This window comes from Anomaloglossus baeobatrachus, chromosome 5, assembly GCF_048569485.1.
Source record: "Anomaloglossus baeobatrachus isolate aAnoBae1 chromosome 5, aAnoBae1.hap1, whole genome shotgun sequence".
In the NCBI taxonomy this organism is placed as follows: domain Eukaryota; kingdom Metazoa; phylum Chordata; class Amphibia; order Anura; family Aromobatidae; genus Anomaloglossus; species Anomaloglossus baeobatrachus.
Genome location: NC_134357.1, coordinates 167,572,449 through 167,599,649, shown reverse-complemented (window position 1 = coordinate 167,599,649; position 27,201 = coordinate 167,572,449). Strand labels below are relative to the sequence as shown.

Genomic DNA, 27,201 nt, shown 5'->3' with positions numbered 1-27,201 from the left:
GCAGAGCTCAGGCCCACAGGGAGGTTGGGAGGAGTAGTCGACTCTATGAAAGGAGTACAGGCCACGAGAAGGATTGGACGACACAGTGGTTGCAGTTTAGGTTCATTACTCACGGAAAGTTCGCCGCCTTTGGACTGCCGGACTCTGCTGTCATGGGCTCCTGCCGATCCTGGATAGTTCGGAGGTCAGCACCGGTGTTTCTTTATGTGAGTCCTTCCTACTTGCGCCGTGTTGTGTTGGTCCCTGCGACTTGAAGCTACGCTGGGACCAGAGTCCTTGGAAGGGGTCTATTCCTGTCCCGCATGGCAGGTAGCACGAGTCCGTTACTGGTGCCGCTCTTTTGTCATGACTCTTGGCTCTATGTGCTGCTGTGCCCGGGGCGCTTTGTGTGGGTCAGAAGACTTGAAATCCTCTGCTCGGCAGATTTTGCTGGCGGGACATGCAGTGCCCACCAGCCTAGGGCTCCGCACCCTGTTCGGTGCGCTCGGTCCTGATGGAGTTATGGCGCAGCTCTCCCCTCAGCGACCGTGTTCTCCCCACGTCTCACTTGTTCACCTGTTGCTGACTAACCATTACTAACTGTAATGACTGAATGTCTGTGTGTGTTGCCTTACTCCCCCGTTGTGTAGCTGCGCCCCCCCCCCAGGATACTGAACTAGTGGGTGGGCGATCCCATACCTTGTGGTGACCAGACAAGTGACCCTACCCCTAACCGAGTCCCGGTGAGAGGGCAACTAACTGTGTGTTTTGGTGGATTGTGGTGGTTTACCGGCAATGACTTCCTCCGTACCCGGGATGAATACTGTACCTCTGGTGAGGTGCAGTACCCTGTGGCGACTGAAGCCTCAGGGGCACCACACATGCATATTTTATTTTTATTTAAATGGTGAAAAGAAATTTGTAAAAAAAAAAGACTATATTACTTACCGGTAATGGGATTTTCCAGAGTCCACGACAGTACCCACGAGAGAGGGATCCGCCACCTTCGGGACAGGAAACCTACAGATAAAAAGGGGCGGTCCCCCTCCCTCATAAGTTAGTTTCAGAGAAATGGAGAGGAACCGCCATGAATTAGTAATAAGACAAGAAAAAATAGAACAACCAAACCCAAAGGGTGAAAAAGCAAAAGGGTAGGGGTGTAAAGGGTGCTGTCGTGGACTCTGGAAAATCCCATTACCGGTAAGTAATATAGTCTTTTCCTTTCGCCACGACAGCACCCACGAGAGACTTGGAGAGATAACACACTTAGGGAGGGACCACCATCTGAAGAACCGATCTCCCAAAAGCAAGGTCTGAGGAGGAAGAAAGGTCCAGCCGGTAGTGCTTGTAAAAAGTAGAAGGAGAGGACCAGGTGGCAGCCTTACAAATACTGTCAATGGAGACATTCGCCATGGCAGCCCAAGATGAAGCCATCGCCCTAGTAGAGTGAGCCTGTACAGGAGACGGAAGAGGCTCATGTTTCAACTCATATGCAACAGAAATGGCATCCCGCATCCATCGGGCCAAGGACTGCTTCGTCACCTGACGACCACGTCTGGAACCCTGAAAGGCAATAAACAAAGCCCTATCCTGTCGCCAAGGGGCTGTCCTAGAGATATATGCTAGAATAGTTTCCCTGATGTCTAGTGTGTGAAACCGGCATTCCTCCGGTGTGGTAGGGGCAGGAAAGAAGGAAAGAAGGAAGGAAGGATGATTTCTGCATTCCGGTGAAACTGTGAAGCTACTTTAGGCAAATAAGCCGGGTCCGTTTTGAGAACAATATGATCTGTAAAGATCCTAAGAAAAGGAGGATCTACAGAAAGAGCCTGAAGATCGCTAACACGACGGGCCGAAGTGAGTGCAACTAAGAGGCAGGTTTTAAAGGACAGCAATTTGTCAGACGCCGAGGTGAGTGGTTCAAAGGGTGGACGGGTTAGGGAATCCAGAACGAGAGTGAGATCCCAGGGGGGCGGGCAGGTAAGACGAAGCGGCTGACCTCGGTCACAGGCCTTAATGAAACGCATGACCCACCTATCCCCAGCTATATTTGAATTATAGAGGGCGCCCAGAGCAGACACATGAACTTTAAGGGTACTGACTGACAGACCCAGATCCCGCCCAGACTGGAGAAACTCCAGAATAGAAGAAATCGGGACCACAGAAGGTGAGGCATCAGGGAAGGAGACAAGGAACCGTTTCCATACCTGACCATACTGACGGGTAGCCACTGGTTTTCTACTCTGCAGCAAGGTATCCACCAGGCGACTGGAAAACCCCCGGGAGTCTAGTAACGCCCTTTCAAATTCCATGCCGTCAAGTGGAGTCCCTTGACGCGTGGATGCAGGAAAGGCCCCTGTGACAGGAGATCTGGTCTGGATGGGAGAACCCAGGGGTCCGTCACTGACATATGTCTCAGGAGGGAGAACCAGGGACGCCTGGGCCAGAAGGGAGCGATAAGTGGAATGCGAGCCTGATCTTCCCTGATTTTCCGAAGGACCGTTGGCAGAAGAATTATGGGAGGAAAGGCATAAGCAAGGCTGTACTGCCAGGGAACCTGAAGGGCATCCAGGACTGTCGGCTGATCTGCCCTGTTCAGGGATCCAAACTGTTTCAACTGCCTGTTGTCTTTGGTAGCAAACAAATCTATAACCGGGAGGCCCCAGTACTGTATGATTTGAGCAAACACTTCCCGATGCAAGACCCATTCTCCCTGATAGAGAGTGTGACGGCTGAGAAAATCCGCCTTGACATTGTCCACCCCTCGGATGTGTACCGCAGAGAGGGACAATAGATGAGTCTCGGCAAGTTCCAATAGGTGAACCGCCGTGGACATGAGGGAAGACGACCTCGTCCCCCCTTGGTGGTTGATGTATGCAACTACCGTCTGATTGTCCGTACAAAGCCGTACATGGGTTCCCCTGAGGAGGTAAAGAAACGACATCAGGGCCTGAGAGACCGCCATGAGTTCTTTCCGGTTGGAGGACGCGGTTGACTCTTGCCGGGACCAAAGACCTTGGGTCACAGAGTCCCCCAGGTGAGCCCCCCACCCCCAGGGACTGGCGTCCGTCGTGAGGACACTGGTGGGGTGAACATGCCATTCCTTCCCCTTGGTTAAGTTCTCTTCCCGAAGCCACCAAGTCAGCGATGCACGTGCAGTGTCTGTCAATATCAGAGGACGATCGAGGGACCCTGGATGGGATCTTGCAGCTGCCAGGACCTCCCACTGTAGCTGTCTGGAGTGAAGTTGGGCCCATTGGACAGCGGGGATACAGGAAGTCAGGGACCCCAACAGAGACATGGCGGAGCGGAGAGAGAGTGATCTGTGATTCTGTGCGTGTCGTACAATCCTCTGGATTTTTGCCATTTTGTCCGCTGGGAGAAAACAACGCTGTTGACGTGAATCCAGAAGCATGCCTAGGAAAGACTGAAAAGTTGAGGGCGTGAGTCTAGATTTTTGGAGATTCAAAAGCCACCCAAGACGGCCCAGAGTCGACATAGCATTATGGAGACGGAGAGAACATTGTGCCGCCGTGCTACCCACCACCAGTAGGTCATCTAGATAAGGGATTATGAAAGTCTGTTGCTCGCGAAGGTGAGCAGTGACCTCTGCCATGACTTTAGTGAAAATCCGTGGGGCGAGCGAAACGCCGAAGGGCGAGCGACACGCCGAAGGGCATGGCCGTAAATTGGAAATGGTGAACAGAGTTGTGCATAGAGAGTGCTACCCGGAAGTACTGCTGATAATGTGCGTGAACCGGGATGTGGTAATATGCATCTTTGAGATCAAGGACCGCCATGTAGCAATTGGGGTAGAGCAATTTTATAGTGGTCAGGAGGGATTCCATTTTAAAATGTCGGTATTTTAGAAAGAGATTAAGCTTTTTTAAATTAATTATGGTCCGAAACGACCCATCAGGCTTTGGTACTAAGAAAAGAGGGGAGTAAAACCCTCAGCCCCTCTCATGTAATGGGACTGGCGTAAGAACCTGCTTTTCTACCAGAGTGAGGTCTGCCGACACCAGTGCGCTATGTTGACCCTCCGACCTCCTAGTGGGTGTAAGACAAAACAATTGAGGAGGGAGGGAAGTGAATTCTAGCCGGAGACCATGAGAAATCAAATCCAGTATAAAGGAGCTGGAAGTGATGGTTTTCCAATGGGTTGCAAAAAACCTGAGTCTGCCTCCCACCGGAAACCCCCCATCATTGTTTAGGGAACTTCCTACGGAAGGAAGGGTTTCCGAACAGGGCCCCCTTGGACCCAGAGGCGGGGTTGTCCGATCTATCCCTGTGGTCAGGTCGGGTGGGCTGGAAACGACGTTTGCGATACGGGAGCCTAGAAGGAGGAGCAAATGCATTAGGGAACCCCTTTTTACTATCAACCGCCTTGGTGAGTATGTCATCCAGCTGAGGACCAAAGAGGAACTCACCCTCACAGGGAAGTGCACACAGTCTCGATTTTGAGGATGTGTCTACTTTCCACGATTTTAGCCAGAGGGCTCTCCGGGCTGCATTAGAAGACCCTGCCGCTCGGGCCGCCAGGCGGACAGAGTCAGCAGAAGCATCTGCCAGGTAATTAGCCGCGTCTTTGAGTAAGGGTAGCGAGGAAACAATCTTATCCCTGGAGGTGCCTGACTTAAGCTGCTTGTCTAAGGTATCTAGCTAGACTAAAAGTGACCTGGCTGTACATGTTGCGGAAATGGCCGGTTTCAGCGCCCCTGCAGAGGCTTCCCAGGTTTTACGCAGGAAGGCGTCTGCTTTACGGTCTAGAGGGTCTCGCAGAAATCCCATATCCTCGAAAGGCAGTGCAGATTTTTTGGAGGATTTTGCTACTGCCACATCCACCTTTGGTACCTTGCACCATTGGGACAAGTCTGCATCATCAAAGGGGTATCTTCGTTTTGAAGAAGACGGGAGAAACCCACGATGATCCTGTTTCTGCCATTCCTTGCGAACAAGGGTTTTTAGGGCCTCATTCACAGGAAAGGATTTCCTTTTCTTCTGAGTGAGACCAGCAAATAAGGTATGATCAGCTGATTTGGGGATTTTTTCTTCTGCAACACCCATGGTTGATCGAACGGCCTTTACCAATGCGTCCATCCCATCCAATGAAAAACATGCCTTTCCAGCCTCGTCAGAAGAGGATGAGGTAGAGGCTGAAGAAGCATCACTCTGGCTGTCAGCTGAGTCAGAAGACGGGGGGGAATCATGCTGGCGGTGAGATTTCTTGGGTTTCTTAGACCCTTGAAGGGACTGAAGAGAAGCCTGAATTTCTGTACGGATTAGTTCCCTGAGGTCCGGAGGGGGGTTGGTAGAAGCCGAAGCCTCCCCCCGAATAGCTTGTATACAGGACCTACAAAGCTTCTGCATATAGTCCTTTGGGAGGGGACAAGCACACAGTGGGCATTCCTTATTATTAGCTTTAGCGGTGCTTTTCTTAGGGCCCTGGAACAGAACCGGAAGGGAACATCAGTATAGGGCAACATTCACGAAGTTCACTCACCCATACCAGGAAAAGAACGGATACCGGCTTTGGAGGTGGAGACGAATGCTTTGTCCGGTCCTTAGAGGATGCAGAGTCCTCCTTCCTCTTACGACCTGTGGAACTCCTGGTGTCACTGGAGTCTTTATGTCCAGCATCCCTGGACGGAGAAGGGTCCCGGGATGGGGAGGCGCGGGGACTTCCCATCACTCGATGTGTAGAAGCTGAGCAACTTCTATTAGAAAGGAAGCCCGCTTTTTAAGTTGTGCTCCCCCCCACCACTCCTGCAGTTCCGGTCACGCTGTGGCAACGAGCGCTGACGCAGCAAGTCCCGGACACGCCCCCCCCCCCCCGCGCGCGCATACACGTTACTGCAAGCACGTGGTGCAGGGGGAGCACCGGACTCACCACACACAGCAACTCACCAGGCAGCCGATTACCGCAAGTCCCAGACACGTTGTACGTCAGGAGGAATCCACGAGTCTCCAAGCCATCCGTTCCTCCGGAAGTGCCCGTCCACTTCCGGGTCCCTTCAGGAGTTCGCGCGCGAGCTGACGCGGCAGTTCCCGGACACGCCCCCTGCACATGCTCCGCAACCCGGAAGAAGCTGGAAACCGCGGCAGCAAAGGGAGAGTCACCGTTTTACCACGAACAGCCTACTTACCAGCGCGGTCCTGCAGGCGTCATTTCCCAGGAGGACAAGGCCTAGCCGAGGGAAAGAGGACGAGGCGCACCGGAGGATGGAGTCCACGAGGGGAGCTCCACCGACCGTGCTTCTGGAATCCTGAGCTCCGCCGTTCCCTTAGACACCGCACGGACTCCTAGACCCAGGTATGGTAGGTTCCGATCCATTCAGGACAGGAAACCAACTGATGAGGGAGGGGGACCGCCCCTTTTTATCTGTAGGTTTCCTGTCCTGAAGGGGGCGGATCCCTCTCTCGTGGGTGCTGTCGTGGCGAAAGGAAAAAATTAACTTGTGATGCCATTTTCTGAAAGCCGTATGTGCTAAATTTTTGGTCAATAGAGCTGTGTGAGGCTTTCTTTTTTACACTTGGAGCCCTTTGTTTTTATGGATACCATTTTGGGTACATACCAGTTTCGGACTGGCTACCGAAGGAACCTCTAGTAATACCAGTCCTGGCTGCGGTTACCTGGATTGAACTCTGGAGCGCTCACCTGAGCTCCGGAGTGCAGCCTGGACTGAACTCGAGGTTTGCAGGACTAAACTGCGAGCGCCGACTGACTCCACGGCAATTGCGTTTCAGTTCATGTCACAGCTGCAGACAGGCCGGGCTGAACTCCAGAGCTCAGGTGACAGCTTCAGAGTGCAGCCTGGCCTGTTCGCAGCTGTGACATGAACTGAACCGCAAGCGCTGTGGAATCAGTCGGCATTCGCGGTTTTGTCCTGCAAACCCTGAGTTCAGTCCAGGCTGCACTCCAGAGCTCAGGTGAGAGCTCTGGAGTTCAATGCAGGTAACCGCAGCCAGGCCTGGTATTACTGGAGGTTCCTCCGGTAGCCAGTCCGATTCTGGGTACATACAATGGGGAATTATTGTAGATACGCTTCACCTTTGACACAGAATCCAGAATATCATATTGTATGATTTTTAAATAATTAATGTGCATTTTATTGCATGAAATAAGTATTTGATCACCTACCAAGCAGCAAGAATTCTGGCTCTCACAGACCTGTTATTTGTTCTTTAAGACGCCCTCCTACTCTGCATTCATTATCTGTATTAATTGCACCTGTTTGAACTTGTTACCTGTATAAAAGACACCTGTCCACACACTCAATCATATTCCAACCTCTCCACCATTGCCAAGACCAAAGAGCAGTCTAAGGAGACTAGGGATAAAAAAAAAAAAAAAAAAAACGAAAAAAAAAAAACACAGCACAAGGCTGGGATGGGCTACTGGACAATATGCAAGTAGCTTGGTGAGAAGGCAACAACTGTTGGCACAATTAATAGAAAATCGAGGAGACCCAAAGTGACTGTCAATCTTACTCAGTCTGGGGCTCAATGCAAGATCTCGCCTCATGGGGTAAGGACGATTCTGAGACAGGTCTGGAATCGGCCCATAAGTACAAGAAAGGACCTGGTTATTGACCTGAAGAGAGCTGGGACCAGTCTGAAATATTACAGTCATGGATTAAAATCCTGCAGGGCACACAAGATCCCATGTTTATGCCAGCACATGTCCAAGCCTATTTTAAGTTCACCAATGACCATCTGAATGGATCCAGATGAGATCAAAATAGAACTTTTTGGCATTAACTGCACTCAGTGTTTGAAAGAATAGCAAGGATGAGTACAACCCCAAGAACACCATCCCAACCGTGAAGCACAGGGGAGGAAACATACTTTGGGGGTGCTTTTCTGCAAATGGGACAGGACAACTGCACAGTATTGAAGGGAGGATGGATGGGGTGATGTATCGTGAGATTTTGGACAATAACCTCCTTCCCTCAGTAAGAGCATTGAAGATGGGTCATTGCTGGATCTTCCAGCATGGCAATGACCCGAAACACACAGCAAGAGAAACTAAGGAGTGGCTCCCTAAGAAGCACTTCAAAGGACCTGGAGTGGCCTAGCCAGTCTCCAGAACTGAACCAAATAAAAAAATCTTTGGAAGGGAGCTGAAACTCAGTGATAGCCCCGAAACCTGAAAGATCTGGAGAAGATCTGTATGGAGGAATGGGCAAAAATCCCCACTGCAGTGTCTGCAAACTTGGTAAAGAACTACAGGATACGTCTAACCTCTGTAGCTGGAAAGAGGTTTCTGTACCAAATATTAAGTTCAGTTTTTCTTTTGCATCAAATACTTCATGCAATAAAATGCAAATTAATTCTCATACAGTGTGATTTTCTGAATTATATTTTTTTGGGGGTGGGGGATTGTAGATGGGAAAACTTGCAAAATCGGCCGTGTATCAAATACTTATTTTCCCCAATATGTTTTGATCGCATCTGTTTTTGTACTGTAGCGTCTGAAAATGTGCAATTCTTGCATTTTGATATTTTTTCTCACTACATATTTACCAATCGGGTTTATCAATTTTATATTTTGATAGATCAGACTTTTACGGACGTGTAGCCACCATGTGTATTTTTATATATATTATATATATATATATAAATATAAAAAAAGGGGGGGAGGGGGAAAGGGTGGTGGGTCTAACTTTTTTTTTTTTTTTTTACTTTTTACTGTAATTACTAGTCCTCTTAGGGGACTTCAGCTTACTTACAATCATTTGATCGTTTGTACTATACACAGCAATAGCACAATATTACTGTATATAGCAAAAATCACGGTCTTCTATGAACACCAAGCTAGAGAATGTCTTTCACAGTATTACCATCTTGACAGGCATGTTTTCAGACCCCCCCATCTTTCAGAGGCCACATCAATGGGCAGTTAGACCAGTGTTCTGTAAACGCTATCAAAAATTGAGTCTACCCATGGACAAAGCTCCATGCACCGCTGTTAAGAGTCAGATGATGGCTTATAATTACAGCCATCATCTGCCGGCAACGATGCAGACTCAGCTCTTGTCACACTCTGGCAGTTAGTATATGATGTAACTGTCGGTAAGGGGTTAATGAAGTCACCATAATATAATGGTCCCCTCTTTGGCTCGCTTTACTTGTCAATTACAAAATCCCCTTTCTGCGCGCATGATGAGCAGCTTCCTCTTCCTTCATAGCATAGAGTGAAACGCAGTAAGGTCAATGCCCGATCACCCACTGCTGGCCTCTGATAGGCTGGTGATGTGTATAGGTATTGTGTGGCAGGAAATAAGTGTCTCTTTGCTCTGTACTACGTTTTAACTGCATGTACAACCAAAGAAAGCACATCCAGCTGAAACTAGAGATGGTACCTGGAGCTTCCTCAACCCTGGTCACATGATCTGGACCCATGATCATTACGCACTGACCCAGGGACCTACCCGTGGGTCAGTCGGAGCCTAGCATAAAACAAGGACTGGACTAGTGTATGACCATTATAATAATAATAATAATAATAATAAAAAATGTGTAGTAAACTATACTATTCCATTCAAAAATTGTATACAGTAAAAAAAATAAAAAGCATAATGCACATTTTCTTTTACAATGGGATTTTCTAAGCCATGGTATTCTACTGTATATCTATACAGCAATATATGCAGCAGGTCTCCATGAGAGTTATACATTGGGAGCTTGTCCCAGGAGTATCCATCATATGAAAATCATTAAAGGGAAGGTGTCGTACAAAAAAAAAAAAATATATATATATATATATATATATATATATATATATATATATATATGTTTTCAATAACAAAAAATCTAAAGTATTAATGCTATGTTTAAATAATATTGTTTTTAATTGATAAAAATATAAAAAAAGTTTGATATTTTCCACTCTTAAACACTAGGGGGAGCAGCTGCTGAAATCCTGCTGTAGAGCTTCTGTCGAACTAGCTCACATTACATCTGCAGAGAAAGTGGGTGGAATCTGCTCTCCTGTGTGTGATGTCACATTTCCCCCCTCCCAGTGTGGGTGTTTCCAAAAAGATGAGAGAATAAAGTTTAGGGGTGAGCGGCAGAGTGGGGGGCAGCACGCCAGGATCAGTTACAGTGCAATCACCGCGGCCCGGAGCTGGAACTCACCCCATCCATCCCAGCAGGTGACAGGGGGAAAGTGCAGCACACAGCATACGCTGTGAGCTCCACAAAGATGGCGCTTATCTCCTCCCTCTACTCTGATCTGGACAGCCGACGCGGTTTCTGTGTTAAGTATAGGGTCGCAGTCCGACAACGGTCTTCTATGCACAGGGGGCTGTCATAAATGAGGTGAGTAACGGTCGTTACTCACAGTAAATCCTAGTGCTTCAGTAAAACTAGAATTAAATATAAAACTAAATAAACAGTAAAATTTAATTTTGTATTAAAAGTACTTCATTTCATAATCACTATTATTAATACAAGAATAAACGGGACACCTTCCCTTTAAAATTGTGTGAATGGGGAGTCAAATTGAATGTCTTTGATAGATTGTGATTTTAGAGTGGAAAGTTTTGGTTGTCATTTTTACGTAATCTATTATGGGATTATTGTATACATTGAAGAGCCAACAAAATATGGACTTGTGATCTGAATAAGACCCATGCCATTATGTTTTCCCGTAGAGATAGGTTTCTGCTTTTCTGTGATGCCAGCTATATTTTGTTGGTAAATGGGTTGTTTGATATTAGTAGTAACTAGACCTGTGAATTAATCTAAAGCAAAAACAAAACAGTGCTAGAGAACTGTACATTAAAAAATTGTAAGTGCTGTCCTTTCATGTACCTTCATTATGTATAGACTTAGAAACAAAACGTGTGATTGGTGTGGACCGGCCTTAGCTCATTTTATAGATCCACTGTGCCTGGATAGACTTCTTCAAAGGCCAGACTCCACTGATCAAACATAGCCTACCCAGGTTTAAAGAGGAACTATACTTTCAAGTAATTTTCAGAATAAATGGTCTCGTGTGTGTGTGTGTGTGTGTATATATCAAAAATAACACAATTTCTGGTCATCAAAGGATTTCTATCCAGAATTTGTCACCCGTTTTTCCTTCTGCATGTTCTCTCTCTAATTTTCAGTTGACTCTGAGATAATGGAGACTAGCTGCTATAATCTCTCCCATACACTGCACAGTCAGTGCGCTTTTCCCTTTTCATAGCACAGATAAGGACGCAGCAGATACATGGATGAAATCCAGCAGTACTGAGCAGTGTAAAGGTGAATCCAGCAGCGGGAAAAAGCTAGCTAGAATCTGTTTCCGCATTTCTTACTGTGCTGCCCAGTCTCTTACTCCCCTCTTCATAGGCATCAAAATGCTAAGTCACTGTGCAGCCTGTCCATATCATTTTGAGCAGGACCGATTTCAGTGGGAAAGGAAGAAGATTCTTCTGATAAGCTATAAAAGTTTCTTATTCTCATATACTATGGATTTATAAAAGGTTTGGTGTAAGTACAGTTCCCATTTAAGTCCCAGTCCTTTAAGGCTATGTTCACACGTTGCGTAATTTCATGCGCCAACGCTGCATATTGCACTGCAACGTGTCCTGCGTCCCCAGCACAGTCTATGAAGATTGTGCATAATTCCTCTGCATGTTGCGTTTGAGAGCGCAGCGATTTTTAATGCAGAAATTTTGAACGAATCGCTGCGCTCAAAAAAGCAACATGTCACTTATTTGGTGCGCTTGGGATGCTGCTCCCACTCTGTCTATGGGAGAGGCAGCATCCAGAGAGCACGAAATCAGCATCTATTCTGAAGTCATACTGTATCCATTACGCAGTGTTTCTGCAGCGAATTGAAGTGCACATGCACTGCCAAATCACTGCAGATTTTTCAGCATGGACACTACGCAACGTGCGCACATAGCCTAAAAAGGATTCACGTTTTGTGAAACATTTCATTTGTAAGAACGGAAATCCTACTTGTGGAATAGTTTAAAAAAAAACAAAAAAAACAAAAACACAATTACAATAAAAAAACATTTCTGTTCTAGCTCATTAAAGAAGACAAGACAAAATGTAAGAACTTTGCTTAATTTTTTAAATAATATTGTGGTCTTATTTCTCTTGTAAAATCCAATACTACAAATCTAAAACAGTTTATTCGCTGTCGTAACACTAAGTCTAAAATAATAAGACAGGAAACGTAAGAGAAGACATTGGGAACAACATCTTTAAAGGAAATAAAAACAACATGGTTGATGATTACAGAGGGGTATATTTTTCAGGTTCTATAAAAATGCAAATAGGGTGCTGGCTAGGTACAGAAATAGGAGATATTCAGAATGAGAATCAGCCCAAATATACCTCTTCAACCATGGGAAAATAAACTTAAAATCAGTCCTCAAACCACAAAACTTCAAACATGTTTCAACATCTTCTGAACAATAATTCATCAAATTCATCAGCTCTAGGTCTCCAATCCTCTTCTACTAGTATACAGCCACCGGTGTGTAGCTGCTTTGTGAACTCCGGCTTCTACTTTGTGTCGAGCTTGGCCATTTCCTGCACATAGATTCCAATGCTTTCACTGTCAAACAGTAGGAAGTAAATATTCTTCACAGTGGTGGAGCTGGAGGAGCCAAAATGGCTGGAGATGGCCCGCAAAATGACTTGAGCCGCTGTCTGCTTGGGAAAACCGTTTCTATATGGTAGGAGACAAGCAACACAAATGTTTAGTAATGTATTGTCTGCAACACATCAATGTACCTTTACCCTCACTATATGGAAAAGTCTACTCTCCTGTACATACTTAAGAAGAAGCATACAATAATAAATGTACAAACATGTCTTTTTACACATTGGAAGGCAGTGGGACATATGCCGAAGTGCGCCTATAGTTCCCGAAAGTAGAATATTTCCCAAGGTATATCCATGATAGTGAGCAAAAACATTAACAAAGCCTAAGTAAGCGAGACACTACATATACCTGCCACTGGGGAAAGAAGGAAAGGCCACAGACTTGAGCTTCTTTTCTTCTGCGACCAATAGACAGTTCTTGATGGTCTTTTCCAACTGTTCTTCACACTTATCTGATCCCCACTGTGGGATGTGGCAGTGGATGACAAACTTGGCTGCCAACCCATTCGCCTGACTGAGGGCAGCTATCAAAGAAAGAGGAAAAATATATATATATAGATGGTGAATGTATTTTCCAAGTAAATTAGAAGCTAAATTGTTAGTTACATTAAATTACGATTGAATTATTAAAGTTTTTATAACTATTTCACAGCCGCATTTCACAGACAATGTTCTGTAACTGTAGATAATTTACTTGTTTTGTATCAATTCTAAGCTACAAGATGTTTCCTTTTCTGTTAAGATAAGAAACCGTATTCAGAAGTCGTCTTATTTCCTGTTACCACCAAAGAACATTGTGGGAAATGATAGAACTAAGCTATTAAGCCACTTTTAGATGTAGTTTTAACCCTTTAAATACTAGTAAAAAGTAAAAAATTGGTTTGGTGCCACAATGGAGCCTGTTCACACAGTGCAGATTCAGTGCATGTGTTTTCTTTTAAGCTTAAATAATGAATGCAATTCCAAATTTAGGATGTCTCTAGTGGCTTCCATATGAGCTGCCCATACACATAAGATGGTCACCCAGAATGCTGGAGATCAATTGCCATTTGTATGAATGATCTGGCCACGTACATGCTGAACTTAAACAGGAGATTGTGTATATTGCTTTCATAAAAAAAGTATATAAATAAATAATATAATAAAGTGGACCTATGCCCTACATGTGAATTTATGGCCTCAAAAAAATCCAACTTTTTCCAGCAGATAGGCGTAGACCGTCAATGGCCACAATAAGGCTATGTGCGCACGTTGTGTAATTTAATGCCTTTACGCTGCATATTGCACTGCAACATAAAAGGCATGCGTCTTGCGTCCTCAGCCCAATCTATGAAAATTGTGCATAATCCATCCACGTTGCGTTTGAGAGCGCGGTGATTTGCATTCTGAAATTTTCATCCAAATCGCTGCGCTCAAAAAAGCAACAGGTCACTTAATTTGTGTGCTTTGGATGCTTTTCCCACTCTGTCTATGGGAGAGGCAGCATCCCGAGCGCATGAAATTGGCATCTATTCTGCAGACACACTACATCCATCACGCAGTGTTTCTGCAGCGATTTGAAGTGCACATGAGCTGTCAAATCACTGCAGATTTTTCAGCATGGACACTACGCAACGTGCGCACATAGCCTAAATGAAATTCTCAGATTATTTCCATTTTGGACAACTTTATCCCATCCGAAAAGGCAACTTTTACATAATTTGAAACCAAAATAGTATAAACTGTAAAATTAATGAGTTTGCATCAATTTCTGTATCTTTTCAATCCCCTACTCATTTACCTTACTAAACATTAATAATTTATAAAGTACCACAGAAATAATTAAGTGTTTTTGATCAGCAAATCAGAGTTTGGTAATTGTGTCAGTTTTTACCATAACTGTTTCATCATTTTTTTTTGGCTGAGATTTCTCACCCTTCTCATATTAAACAGTCTGTGAAAAACAAACACCACACGGATGACATCAGAGTGCTGTCGGATTATTTTCATGGCGTCAGACTTGCATTGTTGAGTTTGCTCCGAGACTTGGATCAAAATGTAATAAACACTAAGACCTCTATCTATTACCTTGATCAGAGCAGGATGAATTCAGTAAACACAATTTGCCCAATTGGGTAACTAGAGGTACCCTAAGTAAAGATCTATAAAATGTAACTTTTATTATTATTAATTTATTGAATTCAATAATTCACCAACTTAAAACTAGCATGCAGGGCGAAACCTAATTAATTATTCATTGGGTGAAGTATTCGGCCGTGGACTGAAACTCACTAACAAGTGGACTAATGTCCTAGAAGTTCATGTAATCCTATATAGAGATTGATTTCACCCTACACTGCCTACCTAAAAACAGTCAGCTAATAGCCTCCTTAACGCTTCACCATGACTGGCTTCATCAGGGGGCTGAGGCTATAATAAGCTGAAAACCAAACTGACTCCTCTTAAAAGGTTTGGTGGTGACAACATCAAAAGGTCATCCAATGTAAGTGATCTTTAGAGAAACAGAATCTACCAAACAGATAGTGCAGAATAACAGTTCACCAGTCATTGGTGCAAGCACTAAACTCTCCCCAATACTAGCATATTATTTGCCATCAGAGAAATCAATCAGTACCCCTTCAAATGAAGAGGCTAGTCATACTTTGTTATACAGTGCCTACAAGTAGTATTCAACCCCCTGCAGATTTAGCAGGTTTACACATTCGGAATTAACTTGGCATTGTGACATTTGGACTGTAGATCAGCCTGGAAGTGTGAAATGCACGGCAGCAAAAAAGAATGTTATTTCTTTTTTTATTTTTTTTTAAATTGTGAAAAGTTTATTCAGAGGGTCATTTATTATTCAACCCCTCAAACCACCAGAATTCTGTTTGGTTCCCCTAAAGTATTAAGAAGTATTTCAGGCACAAAGAACAATGAGCTTCACATGTTTGGATTAATTATCTCTTTTTCCAGCCTTTTCTGACTAATTAAGACCCTCCCCAAACTTGTGAACAGCACTCATACTTGGTCAACATGGGAAAGACAAAAGGAGCATTCCAAGGCCATCAGAGACAAGATCGTGGAGGGTCACAAGGCTGGCAAGGGGTACAAAACCCTTTCCAAGGAGTTGGGCCTACCTGTCTCCACTGTTGGGAGCATCATCCGGAAGTGGAAGGCTTATGGAACTACTGTTAGCCTTCCACAGCCTGGACAGTCTTTGAAAGTTTCCACCCGTGCCGAGGCCAGGCTTGTCCGAAGAGTCAAGGCTAACCCAAGGACAACAAGGAAGGAGCTCCGGGAAGATCTCATGGCAGTGGGGACATTGGTTTCAGTCAATACCATAAGTAACGTACTCCACCGCAATGGTCTCCGTTCCAGACGAGCCCGTAAGGTACCTTTACTTGCAAAGCGTCATGTCAAGGCTCGTCTACAGTTTGCTCATGATCACTTGGAGGACTCTGAGACAGACTGGTTCAAGGTTCTGTGGTCTGATGAGACCAAGATCGAGATCTTTGGTGCCAACCACACACGTGACGTTTGGAGACTGGATGGCACTGCATACGACCCCAAGAATACCATCCCTACAGTCAAGCATGGTGGTGGCAGCATCATGCTGTAGGGGCGGTTTCTCAGCCAAGGGGCCTGGCCATCTGGTCCGCATCCATGGGAAGATGGATAGCACGGCCTACCTGGAGATTTTGGCCAAGAACCTCCGCTCCTCTATCAAGGATCTTAAGATGGGTCGTCATTTCATCTTCCAACAAGACAACGACCCAAAGCACACAGCCAAGAAAACCAAGGCCTGGTTCAAGAGGGAAAAAATCAAGGTGTTGCAGTGGCCTGGTCAGTCTCCTGACCTTAACCCAATTGAAAACTTGTGGAAGGAGCTCAAGATTAAAGTCCACATGAGACACCCAAAGAACCTAGATAACTTGGAGAAGATCTGCATGGAGGAGTGGGCCAAGATAACTCCAGAGACCTGTGCTGGCCTGATCAGGTCTTATAAAAGACGATTATTAGCTGTAATAGCAAACAAGGGTTATTCCACAAAATATTAAACCTAGGGGTTGAATAATAATTGACCCACACTTTTATGTTGAAAATTTATTAAAATTTAACTGAGCAACATAACTTGTTGGTTTGTCAGATTTATGCATCTGTTAATAAATCCTGCTCTTGTTTGAAGTTTGCAGGCTCTAACTTATTTGCATCTTATCAAACCTGCTAAATCTGCAGGGGGTGTTGGAGGGGGGGCTTGGTGGGGCTGGGGGGGATATGTGCTTGAATTAATACTTTGTAGGCACTGTATATGGGACCAAACATACCATTGCTGCCAATCACCTTAAACCTCTAGGTTATCAGAGCAGCATTTGCCATATCTAGCGTATGGCCTGTCAGCCTCACGTCTACGTAGAATCCCCACAGACGGAACAGTGGGGTGAGGTCCTGTCTCAGACTCCAAGCCTTGCTGTATCTGAAGGCCAACGACTGTCACAGCTATTCCTGTTACATAGAGTATATAGGACACCTAGTCTATTGCATAAGATGGGAGTTAGGATGGATGATCTGTGTCCTAGGTGCGGACAGGAGGGTGCTAATCTGATGCATATGATGTGGTCCTGTGGGAACATTGAAGATTACTGGAGGGCAGTACTAGAATTGGTTAGACAAGTTTTCAATATCCGTCTACAGCCAAGACCTATTATATGTATCCTGGGTCTACTGGAAGGGGGGGTGGACTTGAGTTCGCCGGTAATGGTCGGTATTACACGTCTCTTGTACCAGGCTAGGAAAATGTTGGCCTACCACTGGTTGGACCCAGCGCCTCCGGTCATCGGGGATTTTAGGGAAAGAGTAAACGCTATACTTCGACTGGAGAGAGGAGTATACCTTAAAAGAAATGTATTGAAAAAGTTCTATAAGATCTGGGGGGGGCATGGTTGGATACCCCAGGCCTTCCCTCCTCGGCGTTACTGCAGGACAGTGCGAGCGACCAGGTCCTTCTCCTTGTGACCGGTTAACAAATTTCCTCAAATAGGGTGATATGCGTACTGCTGGAATGTGTGTGCATGTATATGTGTGTGCATGTATATGTGTGTGCATGTATATGTGCGTGCATATATATTATATATATATTCTGTCTGTCTGTCTGTCTGTCTGTCTATCTGTCTGTCTGTCTGTCTGTCATGCTCCGAAATTGTGTCCTTACGGTGACACAAAGCTGATTGGCCGCTGGGCTCGCCATGGCCCCGCCCCCCCACACGGATTGGCCTCTCGCCCCGGCTCTCTGCAGGCCCCGCCCCCTCACGCAATGCACGCTCGCTGTGGCCCAACTGACACGGGGCTCCGATTCCCAGGTGAGTACACACACACACATCACACTCACTCTCACACATCACATCCACACACTCACAACATGCTGGGATATCGCTTGCTTCTACACCGGCTCCGTCAGGATCCCGGCAGCGCCAGACATAACCTTGCGATGCTGGGATCTTAACGGAGGCCGTGAAAGCTGGTAACCATTATACACATCGGGTAACTAAGGTCCCTTAGTTACCCGATGTGTATCATAGTTACCAGTGTACACCGGCTCACACTCACACACACATCACATCGCATCCACACATCAAGGTCCTGCAGCTGCAGAACATACAGACACATAACAGCACACACACACACACACACACAAATCAGATCACACTCACTCACATACACACATCACATCGCATCCACATACTCACAACATCCTGGGATATCGCTTGCTTCTCGGCGGCGATATTGTGCTGTGATCTTCCAGGACCTGATGGAGGATCACATGGCCAGAAGCATGTGATATCCCCGGATGTTGTGAGTATCAGCGCGGATGTGCAATATCGTCAGTGTCTGTGTGTGTGAGTGTATGCGATCGGGTGTGTGTGAGTGTATGCGATCGGGTGTGTGTGTGAGTGGATGCGATCGGGTGTGTGTGTGAGTGGATGCGATCGGGTGTGTGTGTGAGTGGATGCGATCGGGTGTGTGTGTGAGTGTATGCGATCGGGTGTGTGTGAGTGTATGCGATCGGGTGTGTGTGTGAGTGTATGCGATCGGGTGTGTGTGAGTGTATGCGATCGGGTGTGTGTGAGTGGATGCGATCGGGTGTGTGTGTGAGTGGATGCGATCGGGTGTGTGTGTGAGTGGATGCGATCGGGTGTGTGTGAGTGGATGCGATCGGGTGTGTGTGAGTGGATGCGATCGGGTGTGTGTGAGTGGATGCGATCGGGTGTGTGTGAGTGTATGCGATCGGGTGTGTGTGTGAGTGTATGCGATCGGGTGTGTGTGTGAGTGTATGCGATCGGGTGTGTGTGTGAGTGTATGCGATCGGGTGTGTGTGTGAGTGTATGCGATCGGGTGTGTGTGTGAGTGGATGCGATCGGTTGTGTGTGTGAGTGGATGCGATCGGTTGTGTGGGTGAGTGGATGCGATCGGTTGTGTGGGTGAGTGGATGCGATCGGTTGTGTGGGTGAGTGGATGCGATCGGGTGTGGGTGAGTGTCGGCAGAGGAGCACGGCGTGCTGGAGGAGGCTGGGAGCAGAGAGGCTGATCTTGGGGAAGGCTGGGAGGGGGGGGCTGATGCTGAGGGAGGCTGGAAGGAGAGAGGCTGAGCAAACGTGCTCCATCCGCCATACTGCGCACTCCCCATCGTGCTGCATCCCCCATGCTGCGCACTCCCAAACGTGGTCCATCCGCCATGCTGCGCACTCCCAAACGTGGTCCATCCGCCATGCTGCGCACTCCCAAACGTGGTCCATCCGCCATGCTGCGCACTCCCAAACGTGCTCCATCCGCCATGCTGCGCACTCCCAAACGTGCTCCATCCGCCATACTGCGCACTCCCCATCGTGCACCATCCGGCATGCTGCGCACTCCTAAGCGGATGGAGCATGATGGGGGGTGCGCAGCATGGCGGATGGAGCACGTTTGGGAGTGCGCAGCATGGCGGATGGAGCACGTTTGGGAGCGCGCAGCATGACGGATGGAGCACGTTTGGGAGTGCGCAGCATGACGGATGGAGCATGTTTGGGAGTGCGCAGCATGCCGGATGGTGCACGATGGGGAGTGCGCAGTATGGCGGATGGAGCACGTTTGGGAGTGCGCAGCATGGCGGATGGAGCACGTTTGGGAGTGCGCAGCATGGCGGATGGACCACGTTTGGGAGCGCGCAGCATGGCGGATGGAGCACGTTTGGGAGTGCGCAGCATGGCGGATGGAGCACGTTTCGGAGTGCGCAGCATGGCGGATGGAGCACGTTTGGGAGTGCGCAGCATGGCGGATGGAGCACGTTTGGGAGTGCGCAGCATGCCGGATGGTGCACGATGGGGAGTGCGCAGTATGGCGGATGGAGCACGTTTGGGAGTGCGCAGCATGGCGGATGGAGCACGTTTGGGAGTGCGCAGCATGGCGGATGGACCACGTTTGGGAGTGCGCAGCATGGCGGATGGAGCACGTTTGGGAGTGCGCAGCATGGCGGATGGAGCACGTTTGGGAGTGCGCAGCATGGCGGGTGGAGCACGTTTGGGAGTGCGCAGCATGGCGGATGGAGCATGATAGGGGGTGCGCAGCATGGCGGATGGAGCACGTTTGGGAGTGCGCAGCATGGCGGATGGAGCACGTTTGGGAGTGTGCAGCATGGCGGATAGAGCACGATGGGGAGTGCGCAGCATGGCGGATGGAGCACGTTTGGGAGTGCGCAGCATGGGGGATGCAGCACGATGGGGAGTGCGCAGTATGGCGGATGGAGCACGTTTGGGAGTGCGCAGCATGGCGGATGGACCACGTTTGGGAGTGCGCAGCATGGCGGATGGAGCACGTTTGGGAGTGCGCAGCATGGGGGATGCAGCACGATGGGGGGTGCGCAGCATGGGGGATGGAGCACGATGGGAGGTGCACACCTCCCCCCAACACACACACACACGCGCACTGCACAACACACACACACTAGGAATCACAAACAACGCCCTACACAGACACCCACACACACAGACAACGCTGCACACACAAATATACGCACATACTGCACAACACACACATTGCTCAAAACATACCTCCCCCCAAAACACACCACACCCACACAAACCGCACAACACACACACACACACAACGCTACAGACACACAGCGCTCCACAAACAACGCAACACACGCAACACACATACAACACCGCTCTCACCCCCCGCGACACTCAGAACATGTACAGCGCCCTACACAAACACTTGGTAACTACACACAACAACATCTATATATATAACAAAAATCATACATGAACTACACAATACGTAAATTCTAGAATACCCGATGCGTAGAATCGGGCCACCTTCTAGTATATATATATATATATATATATATATATATATATATTGTCATAATGATGCTGGGTAAGCTATACTATGGAGAATATATTGGGAAATAATATGCACTTTGAGACCCATATTGAAATGAGACGTGGACTGCGGGTGCATTGTTTATTATGTTATTTGTGTGGTTTTTCTTATTGACTAAAGGTTTTTTCCCTTTCTGTGATATTTCTATGGAGGGAATTATTTTATGTGTTGTATAATTTTGCTGTTAAATAAAAATGAACCTGATTTAAAAAAAAAAAGAATCCCCACAGACAATACTGTGATAGCAGATAAACTCTCACACTTAGTAATAGCTAAATTTTGTCAATTATTTAATTCAATAATAACAGTTACATTTTATAGAGCTATAGTTAGGGTACCTCTAGTTGCCCCTTGGGCAAATTGTGTTTGTTGGATCAAAATCTAACACATCTCTGTGATTGTGTGTGGACTGCTTGATTTACAAAAATATATGAACACAAACAGCCCCATAGACTATAATAAGTACCAGTTCTATCCATGAGAAACACAAATAGCACTCGTACGTGAATAAAATGGCATCTGATTGAGTCCTTACTGTGTGAGGCAGCTCTGAAGGTACTTTGACCCTATGGGGGCTTTACTCTACATTGCTATCTGGGGCACTCTGTTTGGCATAGTTTTAGAGGAGGTCAATTTATTATAGTGTGTGCAAAAGAAGTTCTGAAAACTTTGCAATGGGTTCACCAATGTGTAAAACCCACACTTTCTACATTGTCCTAAAACTTCAGAGTAGAAAATGTAACATCAGTCCCCAGTGTATAAGTCAAACACTAGTGGGCAGAGTAGATTACCTTCTGGGTTCATATACAGATGTACAAAATTCTAACATATTATTTTTTAAGTGAAAGACATAGACATTACTTTACCTCCAGTCAACTCCAAGGGTCCATGGGATTTACGGAGCTCTTTCACAGCTTCAAGAAACTCTTTTCCTCCCGCTTTTTCCATGGCATTTCCTAGATACACATGAGATAAATGATCAGCATGATAGGACAAAGGCCCACAAACTATATTCAGTATTCAGTGAGGTGTGCATTACCCTGCAGTGGCCGATTGATAACTAAGTCATATAATACAAGAGCAGCTTGACAGTGGCTGTGAGTCATAGAAGTGGGTCTAAATTGGCAGGAACTCCCCTGTTATGTCCATGCCTTATTGCCCCCAAATACATTTCATAAAAAAATGTGTTTGCCACAACATAAGAAGATAAAAGATAATTCCAGGTTTTATTCTAAAGCGGGCTTTACACGCTACGATATATCTAACGAGATGTCGGCGGGGTCACGTCGTAAGTGACGCACATCCTGCATCATTAGTGATATCGTAGCGTGTGACAGCTATGAACGAGCAGAAGTACTCACCTTCTCGTTCATCGTTGACACGTCGCTCATTTTCTAAAAATCGAATGTCCGGTTGTTCAATGTTCCCAAGGCAGCACACATCGCTCCGTGTGACACCCCGGGAACGATGAACACAGCTTACCTGCGTCGCGCCGGCAATGCGGAAGGAAGGAGATGGGCGGGATGTTACGACACGCTCATCTCCGCCCTCCGCTTCTATTGGCCGACCGCTGTGTGACGTCGCTGACGCCGAACGTCCCTCCCCTTCAGGAAGTGGATGTTCGCTGCCCAAAGCAAGGTCGTTTGAAAGGTAAGTGCGTGTGACGGGGGAAGTTACAGGATTGTGCGACACGGGCAACAAATTGCTCGTGCCGCACAAACGATGGGGGCGGGTGCGATCGCAAATGCGATTGCACAATAAATTGTAGCGTGTAAAGCAGCTTTAACACTACAGAATTGTTACTTCTTTTTGTGCAGAACTCTTTTTGTTGGTCCAAAGTGTCACGGATATCCATTTATGTAGATCTTGGGTATAAAGATGATTGTAGAAAAAACTGCAGCACTGAAAACTAACAATTTTTTTTATTATAGCAGAGAACACAATCTATTAGTTCCCTGCATGTCGTCGTACATAGATCTCATGTAAGTGATGTAGTAACTGTACATTAGGTTGTGTATAGCTGAACATTTCCACAACATCATTTCCACAACATCTCTGGACCTCTTCACACATCAGGTGTTTGCTATATTTGTGGTGTCCATTTTCCCAAGTACTGGAGACACATTCACACGCTTTCCCATTAAGACATATTGATCCACATAGAGACAGGTATGGTTTTTTTTTTACTGTTAGCATGGATGAAAAGAAGGGAATTTTGTTTACTTACCGTAAATTCCTTTTCTTCTAGCTCTAATTGGGAGACCCAGACAATTGGGTGTATAGGCTATGCCTCCGGAGGCTGCACAAAGTATTACACTTAAAAGTGTTAAGCCCCTCCCCTTCTGCCTATACACCCCCCGTGCTCTCACGGGATCCTCAGTTTTGGTGCAAAAGCAAGAAGGAGGAAAAAATTATAAACTGGTTTAAAGTAGATTCAATCCGAAGGAATATCGGAGAACTGAAACCATTCAACATGAACAACATGTGTACACAAAAAAACAGGGGCGGGTGCTGGGTCTCCCAATTAGAGCTAGAAGAAAAGGAATTTACGGTAAGTAAACAAAATTCCCTTCTTCTTTGTCGCTCTATTGGGAGACCCAGACAATTGGGATGTCCAAAAGCAATCCCTGGGTGGGTAAAATAATACCTCGTAATAGAGCCGAAAAAACGGCCCCTTCCTACAGGTGGGCAACCGCCGCCTGAAGGACACGTCTGCCTATGCTGGCATCCGCCGAAGCATAGGTATGAACCTGATAGTGTTTCGTGAAAGTGTGCAGGCTCGACCAGGTAGCCGCCTGACACACCTGCTGAGCCGTAGCCTGGTGCCTCAAAGCCCAGGACGCGACCACGGCTCTGGTAGAATGGGCCTTCAGCCCTGAGAGAACCGGAAGCCCAGCCGAACGGTAGGCTTCGAAAATTGGCTCTTTGATCCACCGAGTCAAGGTTGATTTGGAAGCCTGTGACCCTTTACGCTGGCCAGCGACAAGGACAAAGAGTGCATCCGAGCGGCGCAGAGGCGCCGTACGAGAAATGTAGAGTCTGAGTGCTCTCACCAGATCTAACAAGTGCAAATCCTTTTCACATTGGTGAACTGGATGAGGACAAAAAGAAGGTAAGGAGATATCCTGATTGAGATGAAAGGGGGATACCACCTTAGGGAAAAAATCCGGAACCGGACGCAGAACCACCTTGTCCTGGTGAAAACCAGGAAAGGGGCCTTGCATGACAGCGCTGCTAGCTCAGACACTCTCCGAAGTGAAGTGACTGGTACTAGAAAAACCACTTTCTGCGAAAGGCGTGAGAGCGAAATATCTCTCATTGGCTCGAATGGTGGTTTCTGAAGAACATCAGCACCCTGTTCAGATCCGAAGGTTGTAACGGCCGCTTGTAAAAAGGAACGATGTGACAAACCCCCTGCAGGAACGTGTGTACCTGTGGAAGTCTGGCTAGGCACTTCTGGAAAAAACACAGAGAGCGCTGAGACTTGTCCCTTAAGGGAGCCGAGCGACGAACCCTTTTCCAGTCCAAATTGAAGGAAGGACAGGGAAGGGAGCAAGGCAAATGGCCAGGGAGAAAAAACCCTGAGCAGAGCACCACGACAGGAATATTTTCCGCGTCCTGTGGTTAGACCTTGGCGGACGTTTGTTTACTAGCCTGTCTCATAGTGGCAATGGCTTCTTGAGATAATCCTGAAGACGCTAGAATCCAGGACTCAATGGCCACACAGCCAGGTTGAGGGCCCCAGAATTCAGATGGAAAAAACGGCCCTTGAGACAGCAATTCTGGTCGGTCTGGCAGTGCCCCCGGTCGGCCGACCGTGAGATGCCACAGATCCGGGACCACGACCTCCTCGGCCAGTCTGGAGCGACGGGGATGACGCGGCGGCAGCCGCGGCAGTCTGCCGTGATCTTGCGTAACACTCTGGGCAACCGTGCCAACGGTGGGAGCACGTAAGTAAGCTGAAACTGCGACCAGTGTTGAACGAAGGCGTCTGTCGCCATAGCTCTGGGATCTTGAGACTGTGCCATGAACGTCGGAACCTTGTTGTGGTGCCGGAACGCAATTAGGTCGACGTCCGGCATGCCCTAGTGGCAACATATCTCGTGAAACCCGTCCTGGTGAAGGGACCCTTGCTCTGCGTCCATGCGCTGGCGACTGAGAAAGTCTGCCCCAAGTGTTCCACGCCTGGGATGTGAACTGCGGATATGGTGGAGGCTGTGGCTTCCATCCACAGCAGAAGCCGCCGGACTGTAAGCCACCGCTGTGGAGTTGTCCGACTGAACTCGGATCTTCTTACCTTCCAGCCACTGCTGGAACGCTTTTAGGACGAGATACACTGCTCTGATCTCCAGAACATTGATCAGAAGCGAGGACTCAATGGTGAGTCCACGTACCTTGAGCCCTGTGGTGGAGAAAAATTGCTCCCCACGGAAACCTACTCACGTCCGTCGTGACCACTGCCCAGGATGGGAGAAGGAAGGAATTTCCCCTCGACAATGAAGTGGTATGGCTGAGAGAGGGAGACGTTCCTGTTGAGGAATGTCGGTTTCCTGTCTCCTTGCGTAGGAGTCCCTTTAGGACGCTGATGAACACTGCGTGAAAGGGACTGCCCCCATTGCTGCCACCATCTTCCCGAGGAAGTGCGTGGGGCGCCTCAAGGGGAGTGACTGACCTAGAGATTGCACCCCCGTCTGTAGTGAACGGTGTTTGTTCAGCGGAAGCTTCACTATCGCTGAGAGGGTATGACAACTCCATGTCAAGATATGTCAGCGATTGGGCCGGTGTCAGATTTGACTTTGGAAAATTGATGATCCACCCGAAAGTCTGGAGAGTATCCAGAGTAGCGGTGAGGCTGTGCTGGCATGCCTCTTGAGAGGGAGCCTTGACCAGCAGATCGTCTAAGGAAGGGATCACCGAGTGACCCTGAGAGTGTAGGATCGCAAGTACTGCAGCCATGATCTTGGTGAAAACCTGTGGGGCTGTCGCCAGGCCGAACGGCAGTGCCACGAACTTCAGGTGTTCATCTCCGATGGCGAAGCGCAGGAAGCGCTGATGCTCTGGAGCAATAAGTACGTGGAGATAAGCCTCCTTGATATCGATCGATGCAAGGAAATTTCCTTGGGACATTGAGGCGATGACAGAGCGGAGGGATTCCATCCTGAACCGCTTGGCTTTTACATTTTTGTGGAGCAGTTTTAGGTCCAGGACAGGACGGAAAGATCCGTCCTTCTTTGGGACCACAAACAGGTTGGAGTAAAAACCGTGACCCTGTTGCTGAAGAGGAACCGGGATCACCACTCCTTCTGTTTCCAGAGTGCCCAGCGCCTGTAGGAGAGAATCGGCTCGCCCGGGAGGCGGGGATGTTCTGAAAAATCAAGTCGGAGGACGAGAGTTGACTCTATCCTGTGACCGTGAGACAGAATGTCTCTCACCCAACGGTCCTTAACCTGTGGCAGCGAAATGTCTGAAAGGCGGGAGAGCCTGTCTCCGACCGAGGATGGGGTGTGAGGGCCGTAGGTCATGAGGAAGCCGACTTGGTGGCGGCACCTCCGGCGGTCTTTTAAGGGCGTGCCTTAGACCGCCATGGATCGGAGTTCCTCTGACCCTTCTGAGGACGTTTGGGCGAGGAGAATTGGGACCTGCCCGCGCCCGGAAAGGACCGAAACCTCGACTGTCCCATTCTCTGTTGGGGTAATCTTGGTTTGGTCTGGGGTAAGGATGTTTCCTTTCCCAGGATTGGTTGATGATTTCATCCAGCCTCTCACCAAACAAACGGTCGCCAGAAAATGGCAAACCGGTTAAGCACTTTTTTGGAAGCTGAGTCTGCCTTCCATTCCCGAAGCCACAAGGCCCTGCATATTGCCACCGAATTGTCGGCTGCAACCGCCGTATGGCTCGCAGAGTCCAGGACAGCATTAATAGCGTAGGACGCAATGCCGAAGTTTGAGAGGTTACAGACGCCACTTGCGGCGCAGACGTACGTGCAAGTGCGTCAATTTGCGCCTGACCCGCTGCAATAGCTTGGAGCGCCCATAGGGCTGCGAATGCTGGAGCAAAAGGCGCGCCGATAGCTTCATAGATGGATTTCAACCAGAGCTCCATCTGTCTGTCAGTGGCATCCCTGAGCGAATCCCCATCTTCAACTGCCACTATGGATCTAGCCGCCAGTCTAGAGATTGGAGAATCCACCTTGGGACACCGAGTCCAGCC

The 27,201-nt window shown here is 47.6% G+C and overlaps 1 protein-coding gene across 1 annotated transcript in view; it reads right to left on the bottom strand.

Moving 5' to 3' along the window:
- Positions 1–12,034: 12,034 nt before the first annotated feature.
- The window catches only part of MACROH2A2 (macroH2A.2 histone), an 83,663-nt gene continuing 68,496 nt past the window's right edge, over positions 12,035–27,201 (bottom strand). The window contains exons 7-9 of the mRNA XM_075349005.1: positions 21,858–21,947; positions 12,941–13,115; positions 12,035–12,655 (exon numbers count right to left, since the gene is read on the bottom strand). Of these exons, the coding sequence (XP_075205120.1) occupies positions 12,490–12,655; positions 12,941–13,115; positions 21,858–21,947 (431 nt within the window). The 3' untranslated portion in view covers positions 12,035–12,489. The remainder of the gene's footprint in view (positions 12,656–12,940; positions 13,116–21,857; positions 21,948–27,201) is intronic.